General features: G+C 44.1%; 2 protein-coding genes across 9 annotated transcripts in view; one reads left to right on the forward strand and one right to left on the reverse strand.

Annotated features, from left to right (window-relative positions):
• Positions 1-25,110, reverse strand: part of LOC111078115 (acetylcholine receptor subunit alpha-like) — a 268,805-nt gene that overhangs the window by 178,036 nt on the left and 65,659 nt on the right. The window contains exon 1 of one of the 8 annotated variants that reach the window (XM_041595525.1): positions 1,525-3,873. The exons of the other annotated variants lie outside the window; for them this stretch is intronic. Coding sequence (XP_041451459.1) covers positions 1,525-1,620 — 96 coding nt within the window. The 5' untranslated portion in view covers positions 1,621-3,873. Of the gene's footprint in view, positions 1-1,524; positions 3,874-25,110 lie in introns of those variants that run through there. 8 annotated transcript variants of the gene reach the window in all.
• LOC121405012 lies at positions 216-7,997 on the forward strand. Its single transcript, XM_041595541.1, has 3 exons — positions 216-865; positions 7,075-7,789; positions 7,855-7,997. The coding sequence occupies exons 2-3, from the start codon at positions 7,088-7,090 to the stop codon at positions 7,942-7,944; spliced, it is 792 nt and encodes a 263-aa protein (XP_041451475.1). The 5' UTR covers positions 216-865; positions 7,075-7,087; the 3' UTR covers positions 7,945-7,997.

A 25,110-nucleotide genomic window follows, 5' to 3' on the forward strand; every position in this document is an offset into this window, starting at 1 on the left:
GCTTGACTGAGAGTTATACCCCAGCCTAGATCGCATCCTTACAAGACAAAAAAAAGGGAATTTCGTGTGCTGATTACACTAGTCAACACGATTTTTCCTCAAGGAACAAAACGAACTTTTTCTTAAAGATTTGGGGCTTAGAAATGGTTTGATGATATTTTTTTTTTCTATGGCAGAACTTTTTTTTGAAGAATTTTTGAAAACTGGTGTTGGCGTTCGACCCCCAGCGTTCCCAACCAATCACTAAGCCACGGCCTCACCGGGTTTTTATATACCTTGCGGGGGAGTTGGGGAAGATAGAGGGATCACGAAAAATGAAAATGTAAAAGTCATGCTTGGAATAAAACGTATCTTGAATAGACATACTTGTGTTCTCTTTTCTAACGATTTCCCCCGAGATCGCCCACCTAGCCCACATCGCCCTCTGGATTCCCCCGAAGCCTGCGTGCACCTTCATTTTGGTCCTTCGAGCCGGATACATTAAGCATTGGAGAGATTCCCCCCTACGATCCAGCTTGCAGCGCGGGAACTTTGAGGAACCAGAATCCAAGCTAAGTACCAGCTTTGCTCATTCGAAAACACTCCGTCCGTCATCTGCATCTCCATCCAAGTATATGTATGTACATATCACCTAAGTCCCATTTTCCGCCAACTCTGGCACCCCATATAGGCACTCCAAAGCCTGTTATCGCTCTTAATTGCCTAAACCACTCATGCTGCCTACTCCGTTGGCCCTCTTGCCTGCCTACCGGTCTCCCGGAATCATTCCAAGCGAGGTTTTTCTCCCCCTACAACAGGCACCTCATACATATATGTATGTACAGATGTACTGCTGCTGAGATCCGTCGCCATTCCACAGGTGCAAGTACGTACATATGTATGTGCACACAATCCGTCCCACACAACATAAAACGCCAATACAAGGAAAATATACATGTTTATTTGTTGCGCATATTACAATTATATCAACATAACATACATAGCTCACATCCATATGTATATATATATTTTCACCGGCTTATAAGCACCTTCACATACATACATACGTGCCGGCACTTCCATACATACTAATACCATACATAATCGCACGGCTAAAACAAATTACACGATCATTAACTAACAATTGCCCGCATATATAAAATAACCCATTAAATATTTTATTTCCGATTGCACCGGCGTACAATACATAACAATACATGCATACATAATACATAAATATGCAAATACGCATTCTTGGTGTTGTGTACATTTTATGTTGAGATCGATAGTCCAAGATCGATAAATGTATACAGGTTGGGGGTACTCGTGTTTTTATTTTTGCCACCTTAGCAAGGCTGCTGCCGCTCATGTGATTAATAATTATAATTGATCGCAGTTGTTATTAAAAAGGATGATTGTTGAGGACTATTAATTTATCATTAATAATTATATTTTGTTTGGTAATTAATAAATTTCCTTCCGACAACAAAATCATCCAACGAGTGCGCAACTACATATTATAATATTTAAATTCCTCTGACTTACGTGTGCGACGAGTATCATTCCAACTTCAACGTCCGCCTGTGCACTCTTCCCTCCGTGTACCACAGGAATTGCGAACTCTTCCCATAGCAGATCCATCAGCTTAGTATGCCTTCTGGTGGAAAGAAAGTCAGCAAAAAACTAAAGCGTGTAAGCTCGCAGAGTGACGCCAAGCCGCCCAGCTCTTCCGCAGCAGTTACTACACCCACTTCGTCGCGTTCGCCCTCACGCCCGCAAGGTCCGACCACTTCCAAGGTCTGCCCCTCCATATTCGACACCCTCTTGTGTCCCTCACCATCCACGTGCACGGTTCCAGGAACAATGGCCCAATCTGCCGCCAGCTCTGCACGGTCTAGGTTTGTTTTGGCTACAGGCCGGCTCACTCACTTTGACCAGAAACTTAATGCTCCTGATGCCCGCACCCCAACCATCTCTCTTTCTCAAGTCCGCCGGGAACAGATCCGAGGCATGTGGTTGGAGGTCGAATCGGAGTATCGAGCCTGTTCTGCACTTCTAGCAACAGAGGATCCAGATGGTCAAGTTGAGGTCCAAGACATATACGATGAATGTTACGCGGTGTACGAGCAAAGTTTAGCTGAACTCAACGACCATCTCCAGCCCCCAACTGTCATTCCGACCGCGCAACCAGCCGTCCAGGTGCAAATGTCCAACGATTGCCGCCTTCCCCCATGCGACACGGAGGTTTTCAGTGGAGACTACCAGCAGTGGCCCACGTTCCGAGACCTATTCACCGCCATCTACATAAACAACGCCAGGTTGACTCCGGTGGAGAAATTATACCACCTCAACCAGAAAACGAGCGGTGAAGCCCACGACATAGTTGCACAGGCCCCGCTTACGAATGATGGGTTTGAATCTGCCTGGAACCACCTTCGTGAGCGTTTCCAAAATAAACGGCTGATACTCAAGGCCCAGTTGAAGATCCTTTTCAGCTTGCCTTCCATCCGATCTGAATCTGGAGCCGCCTTAAAGGAGCTCCAGAGGTCTGTCCACAAATGCCTCACGACCCTTCAGCACTCCGAGGTGTCCACCGACAGCTGCTTTGCAGATGGCGTGCTGGTGTACCTCATTACCGCGAAGTTACCAAAGGCGACCGTGGAGCTTTGGGAACAATCGGTTCCGAATAAATTCGAGGTTCCGACTTGGCGCGCCATGAACAAGTTCTTAGAGGAGAGATACCTCTCTCTCGAGGCGACCGAGGACGGTCATCCAGGCATCGAGCCGCACTACAATTCCCGTCCAAGCCTTCCCACTCCTGCACATCGACGAGTGAACTCCTTTGAGGGGAGAATCTCCAACAAGGCGCGCACTTGCGACCTCTGTTCCAGGAGCTATCATCCTGTGCGATCATGCCCAGAATTTCTTCGCCTGACCGTACAGGAACGGTCAAGCTACATTCAGCAGAAACAACTCTGCTTAAACTGCTTCGCGCGAGGACACCAACTCCGGGACTGCACCAGCGCGTACAACTGCAGTACGTGCAGTGGACGACACCACACCCTCCTTCATCGGGGCGAGCAGACTCCGAGTGGCTCCAACTGTGCTCCCAGTCCTCACACCACACAAGCCCCTGCCACCATACAGTCCACTTCCTCTTCTCTTCCTTCGTCCAACGACTCAGCCCATGTCCAGAGCTATTGCGCTACAAATGTACACCAGGTGCTACTGGGCACAGCAATAGTGGACATTTGTCATGCCGGCACAAGATACAAGGCTAGAGCCCTGATCGACTCCGGATCTGAGGCCACCTTTATTACTGAGCGGATGTTCAAAATCATTCGGCCCCCCTTCCAAGCCGTCCAGGCTCAAGTCTCTGGTTTGAGTCAAACGGTAGCGGCCAAGGCCCAGAAACTCTGCCACTTCACGATCGGCTCCGCCTTAAGGCCCGGCCTCCAGGTTGAGACCACGGCGTACGTTCTTCCGCAATTGGCGGGTAACCTCCCGTCATACCCTGTACCGCAGAACTACATGACAGACCTTCCTAAACTCCATTTAGCGGATCCCTCCTTTCATCGCAGCGCGCAGATAGACGTGCTCATAGGCGCTGATATCCTTCCATCCATCCTTTTAAGCGGCTTCCGGTCCAACATTTGTGGCTCGCTCTTGGGCCAAGAGACTATCTTCGGATGGGTCCTATCCGGTCCTGTCGCAGCTGACTCGTCTCGAATCATCTCTTCCTTCACCACGAAGATCTCGGTCAGCTCTGACGTCCGACTCGAGAAACTTCTCACAAGGTTTTGGGAGGTGGAGGACCTTCCAGGGAGACCTACGAGCGAGTCAGACTCCATTTGCGAGGAAAATTTTCTCCAGACCACGCAGCGAGCTCCCGACGGGAGATACATCGTCACTCTTCCATTCAAATGTCCAGAAAAGATAGACTTGGGCTGAGAAACGAGCAGCGTCTGAAGCGAAACTTGCCTCTCAAGAAGCAGTACGACGATGTCATTCACGAGTATTTAGAGCTAGGCCACATGAAACAGGTTCCACCTAGTCATGACTCTGGCCATTTCTATCTTCCACACCATGCCGTTTTCAAGCCAGAAAGCACAACGACCAAGGTGCGCGTGGTCTTCAACGCGTCCAGCCCGTCCTCGAACGGAAGAAGCCTTAATGACGTATTGCATTCAGGGCCAGTCCTTCAGTCCGACTTGACCACGCAAATCCTTAAGTGGCGCGTATTCCGTTACGTTTTCAACGCCGACATCAATAAGATGTATCGGCAGATCCTCGTGGCGCCACAACACACTCCCTACCAACGGATAATCTTTCGCAATCCTAACGGGGACGTGTGCGACTATGAACTCGATACGGTCACCTTCGGAGTCAACTGCGCGCCATTTCTCGCCATTCGCGTCCTAAGGCAACTTGCACATGAAGTGCATCCTCGGTTCCCAATGGCAAGCGACATCCTGGCCAATTACATGTACGTAGACGACGTTCTAGCTGGTGCACATACCCAGCCTCAGGCAATTTCCGCCATCGCCGAGTTGCGAGAAGCACTCGATTCCGCCGGCTTTCCACTCCGAAAATGGACCGCAAATCAGAAGGGCGTGCTGAGCGACATCCCTCTCGAGCACTTACTGCGAGCTGATTTCCTCGAGCTCGAAGAAAGCAGTATCGCAAAGACCTTGGGTATCCGATGGCAAGCGAGTGCCGACAAGTTTTTCTTTGTCCCTCCCGAATTAATCCATCGGGAATCCTGCACGAAACGCAATGTGTTGTCCCAGATTGCGAAGCTGTTTGATCCAGCGGGATGGCTTGCCCCCTTTGTCATCCAAGCTAAGATGTTCATGCAGGAGGTGTGGTTACGAGAGTTAGGTTGGGACGAGGACCTTCCTGGCGATCTGCGTCAAACGTGGGAGACCTTCCTGCAGAGTTTTCCGGCCATCCAGCAGATCCACATACCAAGGTGGATCCACGTCTGTCCGACTGCCAAGGTGCAGATTCATGGCTTCTGCGACGCGTCTCAGCGTGCCTATGGTGCGGCGATCTACGTCCGAGTGGAGCGGCCGAATGGCATATTCTGCTCTCTCCTGACAGCTAAGACTCGCGTGGCCCCCGTGAGGACGATATCCTTGCCTCGACTTGAGCTGTGCGGAGCGGTTCTTCTGGCAGAATTGTCCGCTGCCATCCTTCCACAGATGCCGCTAGACAGTAGCCAGGTATCCTTCTGGACCGACTCTACCATTGTGCTGGCCTGGCTGCACAAACCAGCGTGCGAATGGACCACGTTCGTGGGCAATCGAGTCGCCAAGATAGCGCGCTGCAACTCCGGCGAGCTGTGGAGTCATGTTCGATCGGAAGACAATCCTGCCGACCTAGCCAGCCGAGGTATAGGACCCATCGACCTCGCGGGGAACGACATGTGGTGGCATGGTCCTGCTTGGCTGCGTCTTCCGCAGTCACAGTGGCCGTGTCCACTGGACCCATTCCCGGAGACTGACTTGGAGAAGCGAGCAGTCAAGGTGCTGCATACAAGTAGCACATCCTCTGACATCCTCAGCCGATTCTCGGATCTCGGGCGAGCTTTGCGCGTGCTTACCTATGTGCAGCGATTCATCCAACGATGCAGAGGAGGGTCAGTCCACAATTCCAACGAGGTAAGCGGGGCAGAGTAACTTACAACCAAACGTCCTCTCCCTGCATCGAGTTCCCTACGGAATCTCAATCCATTCATTGACCAGAACGGTGTCATGCGAGCATGTGGCCGAGTCCAAGCCTCCGCTTCCATGTCCTACAACGAGAAACATCCAATCCTACTGCCACCCGCATCCCTCCTCGTTCGCCTGCTGGTGCGCTTCACTCATCACATAGTCCTCCATGGTGGGAACCAGCTGGTCATTCGCCTTCTCCGCGCAACTTACTGGATCCCTCGACTACGTCACGTAGTGAAGGCGGTGATCCAATCCTGTAAGGTATGCGTAATCCATCGCAAGCGACTCCAGACCCAGTTAATGGGTGACTTCCCGTCCACAAGAGTCACATTCTCCAGACCATTCACATACACCGGAGTCGACTTTGCCGGTCCCTTCGACGTCAAGAGCTTCATCGGGCGCGCATGCCGCATAACCAAAGGTTATGTGTGCGTGTTCGTGTGTTTCACCACGAAAGCCATCCACCTAGAGGCCACTTCCGACCTATCCACTGACACCTTCCTAGCCGCTTTCGCTCGTTTTGTCGCGAGACGAGGGTGTCCTCACGAGGTCCAATCCGACAACGGCAGGAATTTCGTCGGCGCATCTCGTGCTCTGGCTGTAGATCTTCTCGAAGCCATCCGAACGCGGACTTCTGCGGTATACAGTCAGCAGGGCTTATCGTGGCGGTTCATCCCTCCGGGAGCCCCACACATGGGTGGCCTTTGGGAAGCAGGCGTGAAGAGTTTCAAGACTCTGTTCCAACGGTCGATGTGTACGGCCAAATATACATTGGAGGAGTTCGCCACCTTACTCTCCAAAATTGAGGCCTGCCTTAACTCTCGACCGATCTCTCCTATGTCCGAGGACCCGAATGACCCGCTAGCTCTAAGCCCAGGTCACTTCCTGATCGGCGGGCCGCTACTCTCCGTGGCGGAGCCTGAAATAAAAGAGAGCGCCTCCTCCATCCTGAACCGCTGGCAACATCTCCAGGCTCTAAACCAGCAATTCTGTTCGCGCTGGAAAACGGAGTACCTACGAGAGTTGCACAAGCGAACCAAATGGCAGCATCCAACAAGAGACCTAGAGGTGGGAGACCTCGTTGTTATCAAGGAGGATAACATCCCCTTTCACGAATGGCGTCTCGGACGGGTACAAAAAACGTACCCTGGGCCCGATGATAAGGTCCGTGTGATAGACCTTAACACTGTCCGAGGCCTTATCAAAAGACCGATTACTAAGGTCGTCCTGCTGCCTATGGAGTCGGAGATCCAGTCCACCTACTCCCGCGTACTACCCGACCCATAAGTATCCGCCTTCTTATCCTTAGGCTTAAGCACAACTCGTCCGTACAACTCTCCTGCACATCATTACTAATCCTCACTTCCGATTTCCGCAGCCACGGTCTCATTATGGCACCCCAGCAGCCCACACGCACCCAACGCAGAAGCACCGAGGGCCAAGCTCACGACAGCAGACGTACCCGAGGTACTATGTCCTACCGTTGCCGAGTCTGCCGAGGCGTCCATCCTCTTAGGAAGTGCGGGCGGTTCCTGCGGCTAAGCGCTGAAAAGCGGTTGCGGGCAGCACTCATCAATCAGTACTGCCCCAACTGCCTAGCCCATGAGCACTCGGGACGCGACTGCCGCAGCGGAGACCGGTGTCGGCATTGCCACAAGCACCACCACACCCTCCTGCATATCCCGGACACAAATCGTCGTCGCCCCACATCCGTCACACCATCCTCACCAGCTGGACCTCGAGCTCCGACGACGACATCCTCCGCCTCCCGCCGACCTCGAACGCGGGACACAGCGACTGATCGACGGCCTACTCCTCCGAGGACTTCGGCATCCTCCTCCAGCCGACCTCCGACTCTGACCACACTGCTGCAGCACCGCAACCCGCAGGTACTACCGACCGCAAGCGTCACCGTCGACAACGGGACCACCACCTATGAGACCAGGGCGTTGATCGACCCCTGCCGCCCCATGTCAGCGATCAACGCGTCGCGGGCCAAGGCCTTCCATTTGCGCACGTCCATGATCGGGGATGAAGAAGCCTGTGCAGCAGTGCTCCGGTCACCGATGTCCCCGGACTTCCAGTTGGAGGTCGTGTTCCAGGTGGACCCGAAGCTGCATCTGCGAACTCCCTCCGCGTCCATCGGTGATCGCATACGGAGCAAATTCAATCACCTAACGTTGGCAGACGACAACTTTCATTGCCCGGCCACTGTGGCTCTCATTCTGGGAGCGGACGTGTATGGTGACGTCATCCGCGATGGAATGCTGCCGAGTGCCGAGGGGCTCCCCATTGCACAGCACACCGTCTTCGGGTGGACGCTGTCGGGCGGGTGCCGGCCGTAAAGCATTTCTGCAGCATTGGACTCCCCATAAGTTGCAATACATTGCAAAGGGGGGCGGGATGTTGGCGTTCGACCCCCAGCGTTCCCAACCAATCACTAAGCCACGGCCTCACCGGGTTTTTATATACCTTGCGGGGGAGTTGGGGAAGATAGAGGGATCACGAAAAATGAAAATGTAAAAGTCATGCTTGGAATAAAACGTATCTTGAATAGACATACTTGTGTTCTCTTTTCTAACGATTTCCCCCGAGATCGCCCACCTAGCCCACATCGCCCTCTGGATTCCCCCGAAGCCTGCGTGCACCTTCAACTGGTATTTTTTTAAAGCTTTTTTCAGAGGTAGCGCTTGTTTTTTTCACATAGCTCTAGTATCTTACGTCTGGTTGTAAAGAAAACTTCGCATTTAAATAAAAAAATTAAAATTTTTTGGGGGTTTTTTTAAAATTTTTTTATTCCCTCTCTGTTCGTAAAAAATAAAATTAAAAATTAAAATTTTTTTTTTTTTTTTTCGAAATTTTGACTTTAAAAACTCAGGAAAAGTCGAAAAAAAATTATATCTTGTTAATTTGGCGTCGTTTAAGGTATCGCTCATTAAAATCTATGGAGAGACTTTGGAGCTAAAATTCATTAACCAAACCTAAAAAATGGAAAAAATTAACAAAAAATACATTTTTGAAGGCGGCGGGCCCAACTGCCAATTGGGAACAAAGCAAATAAAAAAGGGTTGTACATTTGGTACCTGATCGCGTTCCTTTGTTCCCGACTTTTCCTGAGTTTTTAAAGTCAAAATTTCGTTAAAAATACCGCACAAAAATCATCATTTTTGCATTTCAATGCTATATATTTCCCAGACGGTAAGCTGAAATCACAAAGTATTTGGGCTCAACTTCTAGCTGTTTTAATTACCTTTCCAAAATAGCAAAGTTCTGTGCAACCAGACGTAAGATATTAAAGTTATGTGAAAAAAACTATCGCTACCTCTGAAAAAAGCTTAAAAAAAAATACCAGACTTCAAAAAAAAGTTCTGCCATAGAAAAAAAACCATAATTCTTTAAAAAATTTTAAATCCCCATATCTATCAGAAAAAGTCGGTTTGGATCCTTGAGGAAAAAAAAGTTCGATTTTGTCGAGTAGTGTAACACTACTCGACAAAATTTAACTTTTTCTTCCCGCTGTGGCCCAAAATTACTTTTTCTGATAGATTTCGGGATTTTAAAAATTTGTATAGTACTGTTTTTTTTATGGTTTAGTTTTTTTTTTAATTTTTAAAATCTGGTATTTTTTCATGTTTTTTTCACATAACTTAAGTATCTTGCATAGAACTTTGCAGTTCTGAAAAGCTGAAAAATGCAGCTATAAATCCGACACAGACAGTTTGTAGCTGCAGCTTAACGCATGATATATATTAAGCTTTCAAATTCAAATTTCATCATTTTTTCAATGTATTCGCCCTGTTATGGTTAAGTGGCTATGGTTATGGCTAAGTGGTTTCAATTTTGAATGATCACTTGGGTATGAGAAAGCTTACCGCAAGATGGCTGCCGCGTTTTCTCACTATCGACCAAAAACGAAATCATGAGATAACTTCAAAGAAAGGTTTATCGTCGTTGTTTAGCCAAAATAAGGACGAGTTTTTCGACGTTTCTTAAGCGTGGATTAGCCGTGGATCGCCCACTGCACACCAGAGACAAAAGCAGTCAAAACAGTCGGTTCCTCAGGGTGATTCTAGGCAAAAGAAGGCCACAATGGTTTTTTCAGCCAATAGAGTCATTGCGGTGTTTTTTTTTAATTCTGGCGGTATTAACCACATTGATCTTTAGAAAGGGTAAAACAGACAATGGCGAATATAATGCCAACTTATTGGATTGATTTAATGAGAATTCGAAAAAGAAACGACAGCATTTGGTCAGTGCAGTTTCCATTGCGAAAATCCATGAATTAGGCTACGAATTGCTCCCTTGAAACCCTATTCTCTGGGTTTAGTTCTTAGTGACTATTTCTTGTTTCCAAACCTGAAAAAATGGGTTGGCGGTAAAAATATTTGATTCCAACGATGAAATAATCTCACAAAAAATTCATATTTTGGACGGGATAATAAAATGGAGAAATTCCGGAAAATGTATATTGAGCTTAAAAAATAAAAATAATAATTAGTATATGTACTCTGATTTATATAAGTTACATTTTATAAAGCTACTAGCTGTACCTTACCACGTTTCGTGGTGGCACATCTTCGTTCCAGGGATGAAGAATAACAAATAAAGCATTGCGTGAGTTATTGATAATTTCAATCACCGAGTGCGTGAGTGTATACAATATTTTTTGTTTTTCATTGTTTGCGTTCATATAGGCACAAGACGAACATATGCCACTGTATGTATGCCATGTTCGTTCGTTCTCTTTCGTAGTGACCAGACGTGTTTTTGTTTTGCGCTCCGCATTTTCCTTTTGTTTAACTTAAACAGCCGGTGTTTTTATCTATAATTTAACTCTCTAACTAACTTACATTAAAATCATACTTTTACCGCGGGTGCATGCCTGATAATTGTGTAAAAACACAACTTATTTAATAAATTTTGTGCGTCGGTTAGTCGTGTGTTTGTGTTGTGGCTTTTCGTAAGTACGCCCTCTCATTACATTTGCCGCTCTTTGTCGTAGTTATTGCCGTCTATCACTCTCTCTATCACCTAACGCTCAAGAACTGTTCTTTCGCTCTTGTAACTTTTTGTGCAGTAACGCTCTCACTTATAAGCTGTTGCTGCAACCACTCTCCTCTCTCATCGTTTACCGATTCCGCTTTAAGCATTGCTCTAAGCATTTGCTCTGCACAGTGGTCTGATTGTTATTTGTTTTGAAATTTTTTTTCCCAAAGTAAAAATAAAATAAAAGACATAAATATGGAATTTTCTGTCGTCTGTGCCAAAAAAAACCTGCAAGAAGCAGATCACCCATGACCAGCCCAATATCCCCTGCTGGCTTTGCGAAAGCGTAGTGCACGCAAAATGTGTAGGGATCTCGGGCCGTGTAGGAGACGCCATTTCCCAAAACAACGGCCTACATTATAGTTGTGAGGAATGCCGTGCTGTGGAAAACGACATGCGTTCGTTCATGAGGCATACGCGGAGTGGCTTCAAAGAGCTGATCGTAGGCTTTAAACAGCAATATGTTCGGCTCTTGGCCATGAACACTCAGTTCAGCAGTTTACAGCTGCTGGCTGAGTCTCCGAGGCGCAAGAAGTCTACTCCGCGGGACTTGCAAGTGCCGACTGCCTCATGTCCACCGGCATCTGAAAAACTTACTCCGACCACTCCTTTAGTGCAGCAGTTGATTACGTTTGCTACTCCAAGGGCAACGATCGCTGCTGGTGATGCGGATTCTAATGCGTCACTTCGAAGAGTATGCAGGTAGACATGCCTGTAGAGTCCGTGTCCATCGAGTCCGCACCCAACCCCTTAACTATTCCCTCAGTTTCGCTCCCACCAGCTAATAGATGTCCAGGACCACCGGATACTGCCATCACAGGTACTAGGCCTGTGTCCTGCGTCTCGCCAACTCAATTTGAAACCATTTGTTCCGCCAAGTTTTGGCCGGAGGCTAAGAAAAAGAATAGGCCCCACATTACTCTTCCTAGCATTCAGACCAGTGCTCCATCTCCATCCTCATCTTCCACCTCTTCTTCCACCCATCCAAAAAACTAACTTCCTCTCTTGTAGTTACCTACCAGAATGCTAGAGGCTTGCGTAGTAAGCTCAGCACTCTTTTCCTTGAGAGTCTCGCATTCTCGTCCCACGTTATTGTGTTCACCGAGACACCGAAGTTTTGGCAGGTCGGTACACAATTTTTATGAATGAACCTTCCGTCTCGACGTGGAGGTCCTTATTGCAGTGGACTCAAACTTCACGTCGGAACATTTCATGGTCCAGGTTCAACAAGACCTGGAATTCCTGTGCGTAAAACTGATTCTCCCAGGCTTTTCCATTTCATTATTTGCTCGTATATTCCACCTTCCTCGGATATCTTAATACACGAGCATCACCTATCCCCTTTAAAAACTGTTTCTTCCTTAGGGATTTTGATTGGTCCGCTCTGTACTTGTGCACCGACGTTATGAAAGGCACAAACATTTTTTACAATGTACTTGACACATTTTTTGTTTCTTGTGTCCCACTTTCTTGACCGGTTAGATCTGCAAAGCCTCCTTGGTTTACCAAAGAGTTATCCAGTCTAAAAAATTTAAAATCAAGACTTTATAAAAAATTTCGAGAAGTTGGTTCTCCCTCTTCTCTTTCGTTCTTAACGCTCAATGCTATAAAAACTACCTATCTCGATGCAGGATACGATTTTCACAGGACCCTAAACAGTTTTACAGCTTCGTAAATAGTAAGCGTAGAACGTCCGCACATCCATCCTCGTTATCTTTTCTCAATATGTCAGCAAACAATGATCAGGCAATTGCCGATCTATTTGCGAAATTTTTCCAAACAACCTATTCTCATGAAAGCTACTCTGGTCAGCCGTATCCATACAGTTTACCAAGGTCGAATGGCATCTTCAGCCCTTTGATAAATGAAAGCTCACTGCTTCATGATCTTCGACTAGTTAAGCCGGTGTTTTCACCAGGTCCCGAAGGAGTTCCCGGCTGTGTACTTAGGTACTGTGCCGACGCTCTGTGTGGACCCTTGCTTAAACTATTCACCCTATCCATTAACTCTTCATGCTTCCCCCCCCATCTGGAAGGAATCTTTTATTATTCCGCTCCATAAGAAAGGTAGCAAGTCTGATGCAAATAATTATAGAGGTATATCTAAGTTATCCGCTATTCCTAAAATGTTTGAAAAAATTTTAACTCCGCACTTGCAACATCTCTGCAAATCACTTATATCTCCGTCCCAGCACGGATTTATGAGGCGACGATCAACAACCACAAATTTATTAGAGTTTACCTCTTTTATCATTAAAGGCTTTCAAGGTAACTTGCAGACGAATGTCATTTACACTGATTTTAGTAAAGCATTCGATTCTGTAAACCATTCCCTTTTAGCACAAAAACTGGACCTTTTAGGGTTTCCGCCTAATCTTTTGAGATGGATTTCTAGCTACCTTCGTTCTAGGTCTCAAAGAGTCCTCTTCAAAAACTCCTTCTCTTCACCTGTTAAGGTTACTTCTGGAGTACCACAGGGCAGCCATCTAGGCCCCCTACTATTCACACTCTTTATTAATGATCTGCCTTCAGTATTAACAAACTCTCGAGTACTCATGTATGCGGATGATGTTAAACTTTGTGTCCAGTATAAGGACATTTCATTTTACTCTCGCTTGCAATCCGATCTCAATAACTTTCAGTCATGGTGTTGTGCAAATATGTTACAACTTAATGCCTCGAAATGCAAAGTTATGACATTTCATCACTCCATCCCCTTTTTGGCTCCGTATAGCCTCTGCGGTGGTTCTCTTGAGGGAATTACCTTGGTTGATGATCTTGGTGTTAAACTAGACCCAAAGTTAAAGTTTTCTGAACACATTTCTAACATGGTAAATAAGGCCATGGGCGTGCTTGGATTTATAAAGAGGTGGTCAAAGGAATTTGACGACCCCTATATAACGAAGACTCTCTATATCTCGCTTGTTCGTCCGATTTTAGAGTACGGCTCTTGTGTATGGTGCCACCAGTACAAAGTACACCAGGACTGTAAAGAATCAGTCCAGAAAAACTTTTTGCTTTTTGCTCTGCATGGCCTTAACTGGGATGCAGGTGTGAGACTGCCATCTTACCCTCGTAGATTGCTTTTAATAAACCTTCCAACCTTAGTTAGTCGTAGAAAAATGCTTGGTGTGATTTTTATCCACAACCTGATCAAGGGTGACGTAGATAGCCCTGACTTGTTGAGACGCATAAACTTTACGATTCCTATTAGATCTACTAGAAACTTCATTCCTTTGTTCCTTCCGCTTTGTAGATCGAATTATTCCTTGCACGAACCATTTAGGGTCCTATGTTCGGACTTCAATTCCCTCTACCATATATTATCAACTACTAATTCCCTTCCTCTTCTTAAATCACTAATACTAACATACCTTTCCCGTAATTAGTTATATTTTTTAGCTATCTTTGCATGTTTAGCTCTTTGAGTTGTGTTTAGCTATAATTTTCCTCGAATTTTAGTCTAACACCTATCTTTCCTGCATGCTCGCGATCGGTTCGGTAACACGCGTCGCGCGTCATGCGGCAGCGCCCCTCGGTCGGTTGGGCGGGGTTCCGCGCGTAACAAGCTTCGGCTTGGTGTCGCATGGGCCACTTGATGGTGCAGTCATTGCATATCAACGTCCAGACAACTGGCAATTGGGAGCAAAGCAAACGAAAAAGGGTTGTACATTTGGTCCCTGATCGCGTGCCTTTGGTATGAAATTTTGTTGACAGTTACTTTTTTCGTTATACCCAATCTGAGGTAGGATACCTGTTCAGGTCAAATGTTTCCTTTATATTCTCACAAGTGCAGTTCCACAAAAATTAGATCTTGTCGCGTCTACCTAATCATATTTCAATAAAACCAAAGTAGAAATACCTGAGATATGGGATTTCATTCCTTAACCCATACAAAAATCAGTAGTTTTTAGTCTTTTTAGTCAATTCTAAGGATATACAAACTTTTTATTTGGTTTTATGTTGCTAAAAGTTTTTAAACATTTGAGTTTTCTGGCTGTCTTCCTTTTTCATTCGAACCAGATTCTCTTATGAGATTCCACACATAGTCGCCCATCATGTTCTCATTCGGAAATTTAACTTTGAATATAACTTTTCATTTCTGAAAATGAAATGAAGTTGAAGTGCCTGTTGGCTCCAATTTTTTCAAAATATTCGTTATCTTGAACGATATTAAGGTAATCATCACTCTCGCTGTTAACAAGAAAATTTGTTACTAACATTCGGAATGAGTTCCAAGCAGCTTTTTCATTCTTAGATAAAATATTTGAAAATCCATCATCTTTTAGTAATTTTCTTATTTGGGGACCATCAAATACTCCGTCTTTCACTTTTGCCAGCGATAACGTGGAAAAACAGCTTTTAGGTAACGCACATCACGAGAGCTGCATTCTGTATGTTGTAATTTGCCAAAGTTCCTCCTGTTTTGGCCAGAGTTTTCTTGAGTAATGCTGTTCTCTAGGTCTAATACACAGGAAGCAGCAATGTTTTCTGTAACCACCTTGCAATCCCGTTAAAATGGCTACGACTTTTAAGTCACAAGCGACCTTCCAATGGTGTTCTTTATATTTTATATTTTCAAACAATTTAGCCATTGTTTGATATGTTTCATTCATGTTAACAGCATGGGCGATGGGAGCAGACCAAAAATAACGCAATCAGGTACCAAATGTACAACCCTTTTTCGTTTTCTTTTTTTCCCAATTAGCAATTGGGCCCGAAACCTTCCAAAAGGTATTTTTTGTTAATTTTTTTCATTTTTTAGGTTTGGTTAACGAACTTTAGCACCAAATTTTCTCCATATATTTTAATGAGCAATACCTTAAACGACGCCTAATTAATTCAATTATACACAAAAAATAGAAGACACAGGATATCATTTTTTTTCGACTTTTCCTGAGTTTTTAAAATAAAAAAATCGTTAAAAATACCGCACAAAAATCATCATTTTGGCATTTCAGTGCTCTCTAATTCCCAGACGGTAAGCTGAAACCACAAAGTGTTTGGGCTTACCTTCTAGCTGTTTTAATTATCTTTACAACCAGACGTAAGATACTAGAGTTATGAAAAAAAAATTAAGCGCTACCTCTAAAAAAATAAATTAAAAAAATAAGAAACTTCAAAAATTCTTTTAAAAAATGTTTGCCATTGAAAAAAAACCATAATTCTTTAAAAAATGTATGGTCCCATATCTATTAGAAAAAGTCGGTTTGGATCCTTGAAGAAAAAAAGTTCGATTTTGTCGAAAAGTGTTAAGCACTATATTTTCGGGAAAAATATCACCACTGAAACCAAGGAAAAGCTTTCTAAATATCGTGGGATCTCGTCTTCATCGATTTCAATGGTAAAAACTGGTGTAATGTATTTGGTTAGACATCCTGGACATCGCACATCCTGGGCGCCCTGTTATGGTCCTATACCCGAAGAAATTGAAAAAATTCACGATGTGGTGTTGACCGATCAGATATTGAATTTGCAAGATATTTTGAAAGCCATAGGCAACTACATGGCTAAGTGGTTTCAATTTTGAATGATCACTTGGGTATGAGAAAGCTTACCGCAAGATGGCTGCCGCGTTTTCTCACTATCGACCAAAAACGAAATCATGAGACAACTTCAAAGGATGGTTTATCGTCGTTGTTTAGCCAAAATAAGGACGAGTTTTTCGCCGTTTCGTAAGCGTGGATTAGCCGTGGACACCTCGCCGTGGACACTGCACACCAGAGACAAAAGCAGTCAAAACAGTCGGTTCCTCAGGGTGATTCTAGGCAAAAGAAGGCCACAATGGTTTTTTCAGCCAATAGAGTCATTGCGGTGTTTTTATACCCGTACTCAAAAAAGAGTTAAGGGGTATATTAGATTTGTGGTAAAAGTGGATGTGTGTAACGCAGAGAAGGAAACGTTTCCGACACCATAAAGTATATATATTCTTGATCAGCATCAATAGCCGAGTCGATAGAGCCATGTCTGTCTGTCCGTCTGTCTGTCTGTCTGTCTGTCCGTCTTGTTGAGCGCCTAGATCTCAGAGACTTTAAGAGCTAGGGCAACCAAATTTGGTTTCCGCACTCATGTGATATCACACTGCTACAAGTGTATTTCAAAATTTCGCCCCGCCCCCTTCCGCCCACACAAAGGACGAAAATCTGTGGCAGGCACATTTTTAAAGATACGACTTGCTTCCCCTGTCCCCCCTCCCGCAAACAACAACGCAACTCATTTTCCTTCTCGCTCGCACACTCTGCCGCGTTCAGTGCGCGATCAACCCCTAGCGGAGGAGATGTAGAATCTAAATGGAACATGTACATTGTACAATCTACATGTTAGATGTAGAATATACATTGTAGATGTAGATATCAGATGTAGCAAAAAAATTTAAAATGTAAAATGTAAAATCATAAGATCAAAAATGTATATACTGACCGAGTACGGGTAGTACGGGTATGGCGGTAAAAATATTTGATTCCAACGATGAAGTAATCTCACAAAAAATGCATATTTTGGACGGGATAATAAAATGGAGAAATTCCGGAAAATGTATATTGAGCTTAAAAAATAAAAATAATAATTAGTATATGTACTCTGATTTATATAAGCTAAATTTTATAAAGCTACTAGCTGTACCTTACCACGTTTCGTGGTGGCACATCTTCGTTCCAGGGATGAAGAATAACAAATAAAGCATTGCATGAGTTATTGATAATTTCAATCACCGAGTGCGTGAGTGTATACAATATTTTTTGTTTTTCATTGTTTGCGTTCATATAGGCACAAGACGAACATATGCCACTGTATGTATGCCATGCCTATGACGGGGACCGTCTAAATATACCTACGGAATTTTTGCCGTTCAAGGTTGGTCATTCACAATTGCATCTCTTAAATCTTTGAGTCTCTGAATTAAATGGAGGAATAGCAAACTTTACGTTGTTATTTTTGTCATCCATATCCAATATCCACTGTTGAAACAATGTCTACATTTGAAAATATAATAATAAAATATAATTTTCATTCCTCCGAATCATCAATCGGTATGGGTAGTAGTTCATTGAGCTTAAAGTTTTATTGGTTTCCATACGATTTACTAGATCTATCATTTTCACGTGAAGTTATATTCATCGGCACCATCCCAGAAGTTGAGTGGATATTGCAAAGCATCATAACACAGCAGTTTTTCAAGTCATCGTTTCTTCGATGCAGAACAATATCTCTTGGTTGGAATTGTTCTCAGACTATGACAATCGCCACTTCTTCTATAGTTGGAGCATATCTTCGAAAATATTCCCAAACCGGAGGTTCGTCCACGTGAATGGAAATCTTGTAGTTGTACAATGGAATCTTATGAATTGTTTTTTTGAATACACGCACCAAATTATGCCTTTCGTGAAGCAGCTGCTGTAGCTATAAGCCTATAGATCTTTTTATGGCGGTAGAGATTCTGGTGCGTGCATTGACTTCATCTCTATCATTTCTATTTAAAGAAATTTATGTTGAGCATCAGGAACCGGCCCCGCTTTACTATTGCACATAGCGGTTACATGGATGAGAAGTGAGTCGAATAATACGTTTAATGCCGTTTCCGTCATCTTCAGTTGATCGTCCCATTCCGTTTTCCGCTACGTACGGATTCCCGTTCTTTCTCATTTATATTTGAAAACCAACATCTTGTACTAGTCAGACTAAGTATTACGATTGAATTACTATTTAACGTTGCTTTTAATGCAGCACACCCTATTGGGGTGTTAGGCAATAGCCCCAAAATGACTTTTTCGGGGATATCGGGGTTTAACATTTTTTAACGAATTATGGTTTTTTTTTTATGGTGTAGTTTTTATACCCGTACTCAAAAAAGAGTTAAGGGGTATATTAGATTTGTGGTAAAAGTGGATGTGTGCAACGCAGAGAAGGAAACGTTTCCGACCCCATAAAGTATATATATTCTTGATCAGCATCAATAGCCGAGTCGATATAGCCATGTCCGTCTGTCCGTCCGTCCGTCCGTCTGTCCGTCTGTCCGTCTTGATGAGCGCCTAGATCTGAGAGACTATAAGAGCTAGAGAAACCAAATTTGGTTCCCAGACTCATGTGATATCACACTGCTACAAGTGTATTTCAAAATTTCGCCCCGCCCCCTTCCGCCCCCACAAAGGACGAAAATCTGTGGCAGGCACAGTTTTAAAGATACGATAAAACTAAAAACGCAGTAACGTAGAGAATGACCATATCTACCAGATTGCCGAATCTGAACTAGATCGGATCATAATTATAGCCAGAATGAAGAAATTAATTTTCTGTTGGTTCCCTCTCCTTCTCCAGCGCTGCTGACGCTACTGATTCTCTTTCTCGCTCGCACACTCTGCCGCGTTCCGTGCGCGAGCAACCCTTAGCGGAGAAGATGTAGAATATAATTGGAACATGTAAAATCTACATGTTAGATGTGGAATATACATTGTAGATGTAGATGTAGATAATAGATGTAGCAAAAAAATGTAAAATGTAAAATTTTTTTTTTTAATTTTTAAATTCTAAAAAATCATAAGCTCAAAAATGTATATACTGACTGAGTACGGGTATAAGTAGACTCGCGTCCCCAGAAGCGACTCGCACGTTCCTTCTCGTTTTTTTTTAAATTTGGTATTTTTATAATGTTTTTTTTCAGAGGTAGTGCTTCTATTTTTCACATAACTTAAGTGTCTTATATCTGGTTGTAAAGAACTGTGCAGTTCTGAAAAGCTGACAAATGCAGCTATAAATCCGACCCAGATTCTTTGTATCTGCAGCTTAACGCCTGGAAGATATTAAGCTTTCAAATTCAAATTTTATCATTTTTTTGCGGTATTTTTCCACGAAATTTTGACGTTAAAAACTCGAGAAAAGTCGAAAAAAAAATTATTCTTGGCCAACATTTTTAGTTTTAGATAGACGCATTAATTAAGCGTCGTTTAAGGTATTGTTCATTAAAATCTATTAAGCGACGCCTAATTAATGCTTCTATTCTTGGCCATCATGTTTAGTTTAAGATAGACGCATTAGTTAAGCGTCTTTTAAGGTATTGTTCATTAAAATCTATTAAACGACGCCTAATTAATGCGTCTATTTTAAACTAAAAATGTTGGCTAAGAATTTTTTTTTTCGACTTTTCCCGATTTTTTAAAGTCAAAATTTCGAAAAACAAAAATACCGCAAAAAATGATGAAATTTGAATTTGAAAGCTTAATATCTTCCAGGCGTTAAGCTGCAGATAGTTACGTAGCTGATATTGAACTATTTTACTTATATTATATGTTTAGCTAGCATACATTTCACAGCCCCAGAAAAACCAAACATCATACAAAAATACTTAAATCACTTCTCAAAAGTGACAAGGTCAATTGCGAAAAAATGGAAACAGATAGAAAATTTTAAAATCAGCCCTTGATGCCTCAGGAGGTCGATGCTAACCATGATAGGTACACCTTCGCTACGAACTTTGCCAAAGGGCAAGCGGAGCCGCCAACATTATCAGGACCAGCCAAATAGCCCCAAGGGAGTCAGGGCAAAAGTACGTATTTAAAACGGGAAGGAACGTGTGAGTCGCTTCTGGGGACGCGACTCTATTTATACCCAAGCGAGAAAGAGAATGAGTAGCTTGGTCGTGGGCAGGAGGGGGCGGGGGAACAAACAGAAAATTAATTTCTTTATTCTGGCTATAATTAGAATCCGATCTGATTCAGATTCGGCAATCTGGTAGATATGGTCATTTTCTACGATACTGCGTTTTTAGTTTTATCGTATCTTTAAAATTGAGCCTGCCACAGATTTTCGTACTTTGTGGAGGCGGAAGGGGGCGGGGCGAAATTTTGAAAAACACTTGTAGCAGTGGGATATCACATGAATCTGGATACCAAATTTGGTTGCCCTAGCTCCTATAGTCTATGAGATCTAGGCACTCATCGAGACAGACAGACAGACGAACAGACAGACATGGCTATATCGACTCGGCTATTGATGCTGATTTATGGCAGCGATGACCAGGCCCATTGCCCAAGGAACCCATTTGTTTTTGTAACTGCCCTCAGCATAGGAAACCAATTCTTGTATGCATACAAAGTTTGTGCTGTGTACCAGCATACCGAAAGCCCAACACATGCAAACATCTTTGTGTGTATGCGATCCGTCCAGCAAACACCGGTTTTGTATCTTCTCTGATTGGTGTTACCCGACTTTTGTTATGATTTTGTAGTTGTCTTTTCTTCGAGTTTGCACTGTTCCCTTATTGGTATTTGTGTTTTTGTTTGGGAGTATTGGTGAGTGCCCAGCCGTAAGCTGAGTTTGGGCATCGCTGCTTTATGGGGTCGGAAACGTTTCCTTCTCTGCGTTACACACATCCACCTTTACCACAAATCTAATATACCCCTTAACTCTTTTTTGAGTACGGGTATAAAAACAGTATGCGATTAGTTAAGGGATATTTTAGATTTGGGGTCGAAGTGGATGTGTGTAACGCAGAGAAGCAAAAGTTTCCGAAATGTATTCTTGACCAGCATCAATAGCAGATTCGATATAGCCATGTCCGTCCGTCTGTCCGTCTTGTTTGTCGCCTAGGAACTATAAGAGCTAGAGCAACCAAATTTTGTTTTCAGACTCACAAAATCTCCGCCCCCACAAAGGACGATAATCTTTGGCATCCAACCCATCCATCTTTGTCATACGAAAAAATGGAATACGCAGTATCTAAAAAACTGATCAGCTCTCTCGTAACAATAATAATTCGAAAAAATAACTGCAGAATAAACACTCCTTCCTCTTATTAAAATAAGTTTAAAAAATCAAATACCAAAAATCATGATTCCCCCAACCCTACACTATCCTCAACTAAGGGAAATACATGTCCATCCCCTTCTTTATTTCCAAATAATTTCTCGATTCCCCAAGTCCACACATGTTACCAACTAAGCAAAAAACTAAAAATTACCAAATACTTCCTAGTAAAGGCCTGTCTCCAGCACCGCGGAAAATTCCTGCCAAGAAATTACTAGTTGAACAGGAACGACACAGGCCACCCCATAAATAATACAGTCCACTTGAAGGAGGCCACTTGAGAAAAGGGACATCTAAATCTAGGATCGGTTCGATCATAAAGTCATCTACATGGGTCGCGTCGAACCCAAATCTGTCGACACACTTGTCGCACATTTACACACACTTGTCACTATCAAGGATGATCGTGGGAACTAGTGCCGCACATTTGTTCTTTTCTTAGCGTTGGTCTTAGTTTAATTATGTTAGAGTTTCCTATATATAGTGCATAAGTTTTGAGAATAAAACAGTTCGAATTTACAACTCGTCTCAGTAACATTATCATTTGGTCCTTCGAGCCGGGTTCATTATTCAGAATAGTCTGGAGAACAGAAGTCGCATCAACAGTGAGGGTGTGGAACATAGCTAAAACGGAGTTGATGAATCAGCTGTGTTTTGTAAACAGAGCCAATTGTGAAATTCAATTGAAAAAAAACAAAGCGAAGAAGACGAGATAGAAATGAAAGAGCGACCGCTGCCGTGCATAGACATTGGCTAATTAATAGTGATTTGTGCCAATAATAAACAATGAGGATGATGTACGTTAGGCTGCTCCACTCATTATTTTCTTACGACTTTACGACTAAATAACGGGCTGGGAAACCCTACATACTCCTCCGTTGAAACCTAACTTTCAACAGACTCTGAAGGGTTTTGCAGATACATATTATTGTAAGTCCACACATTGCCAGTAATCCAGATCATCAAAGGTACAGATTTGTTCAGAGGGGCTCATCAAAGGAAGCAGAAGGGGCCGTCATTCATACAAGGCAATGGAACTACTTTGGTCATCACGTTCGGCTGGGATCTGTGAAATTGAAAATCGAGAGTTGTGCTGTTAAGATCCGCGATGTGTCCCAAGCGCGTCCTCAGCTCGTCCATTTCAAGCGGTGCTAAGTGGTCCATAGGGAGATAAAAGATGAAATTGATTGGAATTAGCTCCAAATCTTCAATTGTGGCGTACAGGTAGACCAGAAGGTTCGTGGGAAAGATGATTGTAGGACTTCTATCAGCGAGGACAAGTCCAACGAAAGACCAGATTGAAGTTGGAAAGCGGATGCTGGGCTCTTGTTCAGCTCAGCCGCAAAACCCCTTGCGACAGAAAATAGGCTACCCGCTCAAAGCTTGACCTAACTGAGCTACCGGAACCATAAGCCTTGAGCCCGTAAACGCAATATACGTGTGCATTCACCTCAATGTTTGAAACGAGAATTAACAATGAGGAATAAAGTAGAAACGCAACATATAAGAGATTCCAAACACGGCAGACGCGTCCAATCGCCTCAGTTGGACTCTAAATACATGTACAGTTTGTTGCAGGCAAAGCTTATTCGACTCTTCCTCAGAGCGAGAGCCAGATATCGCACTATCCATGTCCAAGTCACGGCGATCAATTGGAGGGTTACATTCAGGGAACCTTGGGCATCGAACTCTGGAGAATTTGGCTGGGAGAACCTTTCGGGGAGTCTTATGCGTTTGCCTTTTATCAAAGGCAGTAGCGCGTGAGCCCATTAACGAAAAGCCTTTAAATCGTTCACAAGTTCCAGAGACGACCCATCCCAAGCGTGTTTTCTGAATTGACCTGACCAACACAAAGAAGCTCGTAGAACAGACTGGCGCCAATTAAAAAATCGACACGCTGAGGTTTATGAAACTCTGGATCAGCAAGTGGTAGGTTTGCTGGAACGTTCCAGTCCAGGGTGTCTATCCCGAAACTTGGTTGACGATCGGCTATGTTAAAAGCTACAATAGCAGTGATGAGAGTTGAGTAGTCCGTCCAGCGAGATTGCAGGCTAATGTTGACCGAAAATCCATCCGTGACGAAGTTTGAATCACCTATTCCAGATACTGCAGTCGATTTTGATTGATTTTATTTTTCGAAGCTGAAGCTGATTTGCAAAACGAGAGGTTATTAGGTGCAGCTGAGAGCCGAAATCAAGCAAAGCTCGGCAGGGAACGATGACTCCTGAACGATTTTTAACCAAGACTGTTGCCGTGGCTAAAAGAACAACATCATTACTGAAACCTTGGGCAATAAGAGCAGCAGAGGTAGACGATAAAGTAGAGGGTGCAGTTCGGAAAAGTGTTTGAAATTTGCTGCGCAATCCACTGCTAAATTCTCGACAATCCAATTCTTCGAGCTCGTTCTTCACGGTTTTGAACGTGCCCTGCAGCTCCTCGATCTCCTCCAACCTTACCACGAGCATATAGTAATCGCAAGCCGACAATTCATTCTCCCAAGTGGCACTCAAGTGGCCATAAGAATCCGTCGTTCTCTTTTTAGGCTTAAGTCCAGCTTAGTTCTACGTATCTCCTAAGTAATTACAAGATCATCACTGTTGGAGTAGTTGACAATCCGTGCTTACTTTCTTTTATCCTTGTCTTTTCCGGAATCCAGACATGACCCCTCGAGCTCACTCACGTTCCCGATCAAGCCGCAGATCGGATCGCAAACGGTCACGAGGTACTACCTCCTATCAATGCCGATTGTGCTCAGGAGCCCATCCCTTGAGGAATTTCCGGCCAAAATGCTGGCAAAATCCTCAGCTCCTCTTCCCGTGAGCCGCCCCGTCGTAACAATCCCGGCTCCAACAGCAAAATCCTTACTCCAACACCGGAGCATCAACGTCCTTCCGACGGCACAGTTGGTCCTCGCAGTGCAGCAAAAGACTTATGATAAGGGTGCGCTGTGTAACGAACCATGGTTCTAGCCATGGCTCCTCACAAACGGCGAAGAGTCTGCGCATCCACGCTGGTCGGCAACAATAATCCAACTGATACACACAGAGCTAACGAACCACGGTTCTCCACAAATAGCGGTGCGTCAGCACATCCGGAAAATAAAATGGACTTAAGCAACGCACGCAATTACTAAAATTAAGAACTCTCGATCAACAACTCTACCCATCTTGCATTATTTCGCAATCAGCGAAGACAGAACGAAATTCTCGGTCACCCACTTCTTGGCGATATTTCACAACCACTCGGCCTAGAATCATCGACCTACAGTTCAGCTATCCCCTTCTGCGATGCAGAGTTAGCAAAACCTTATTTCTAAACCCAATTCCCAACTGCAGCCCGCACCTACTGCGATGCAGTCTCAGCAAAACACTTTCCTCAAACCCACTGACCCACTAACAATTGGCAACGAAGCACCAAGCTTCGACCCATATACCACGCCCCATAATTATTATCACCCAATAATCATAAGTTAGCAATAATTAATTATTTCTGGGTCGAAGACAGACGGAAAATAACGGTCTCAGGTGCATAAAAGGGCCAAGATCGACCGAAAGAGCAGGCAGTCCATCAGC

Source organism: Drosophila obscura, unplaced genomic scaffold (genome assembly GCF_018151105.1).
Source record: "Drosophila obscura isolate BZ-5 IFL unplaced genomic scaffold, ASM1815110v1 contig_13, whole genome shotgun sequence".
Lineage (NCBI taxonomy): Eukaryota > Metazoa > Arthropoda > Insecta > Diptera > Drosophilidae > Drosophila > Drosophila obscura.

Coding starts and splice junctions, on each gene's coding strand:
- LOC121405012 (XM_041595541.1), top strand. CDS start 7,088: ATGGCACCCCAGCAGCCCACACGCACCCAACGCAGAAGCACCGAGGGC. Junction 7,790..7,854: donor CGGACTTCCAGTTGGAGGTC/GTGTTCCAGGTG, acceptor TGATCGCATACG/GAGCAAATTCAATCACCTAA.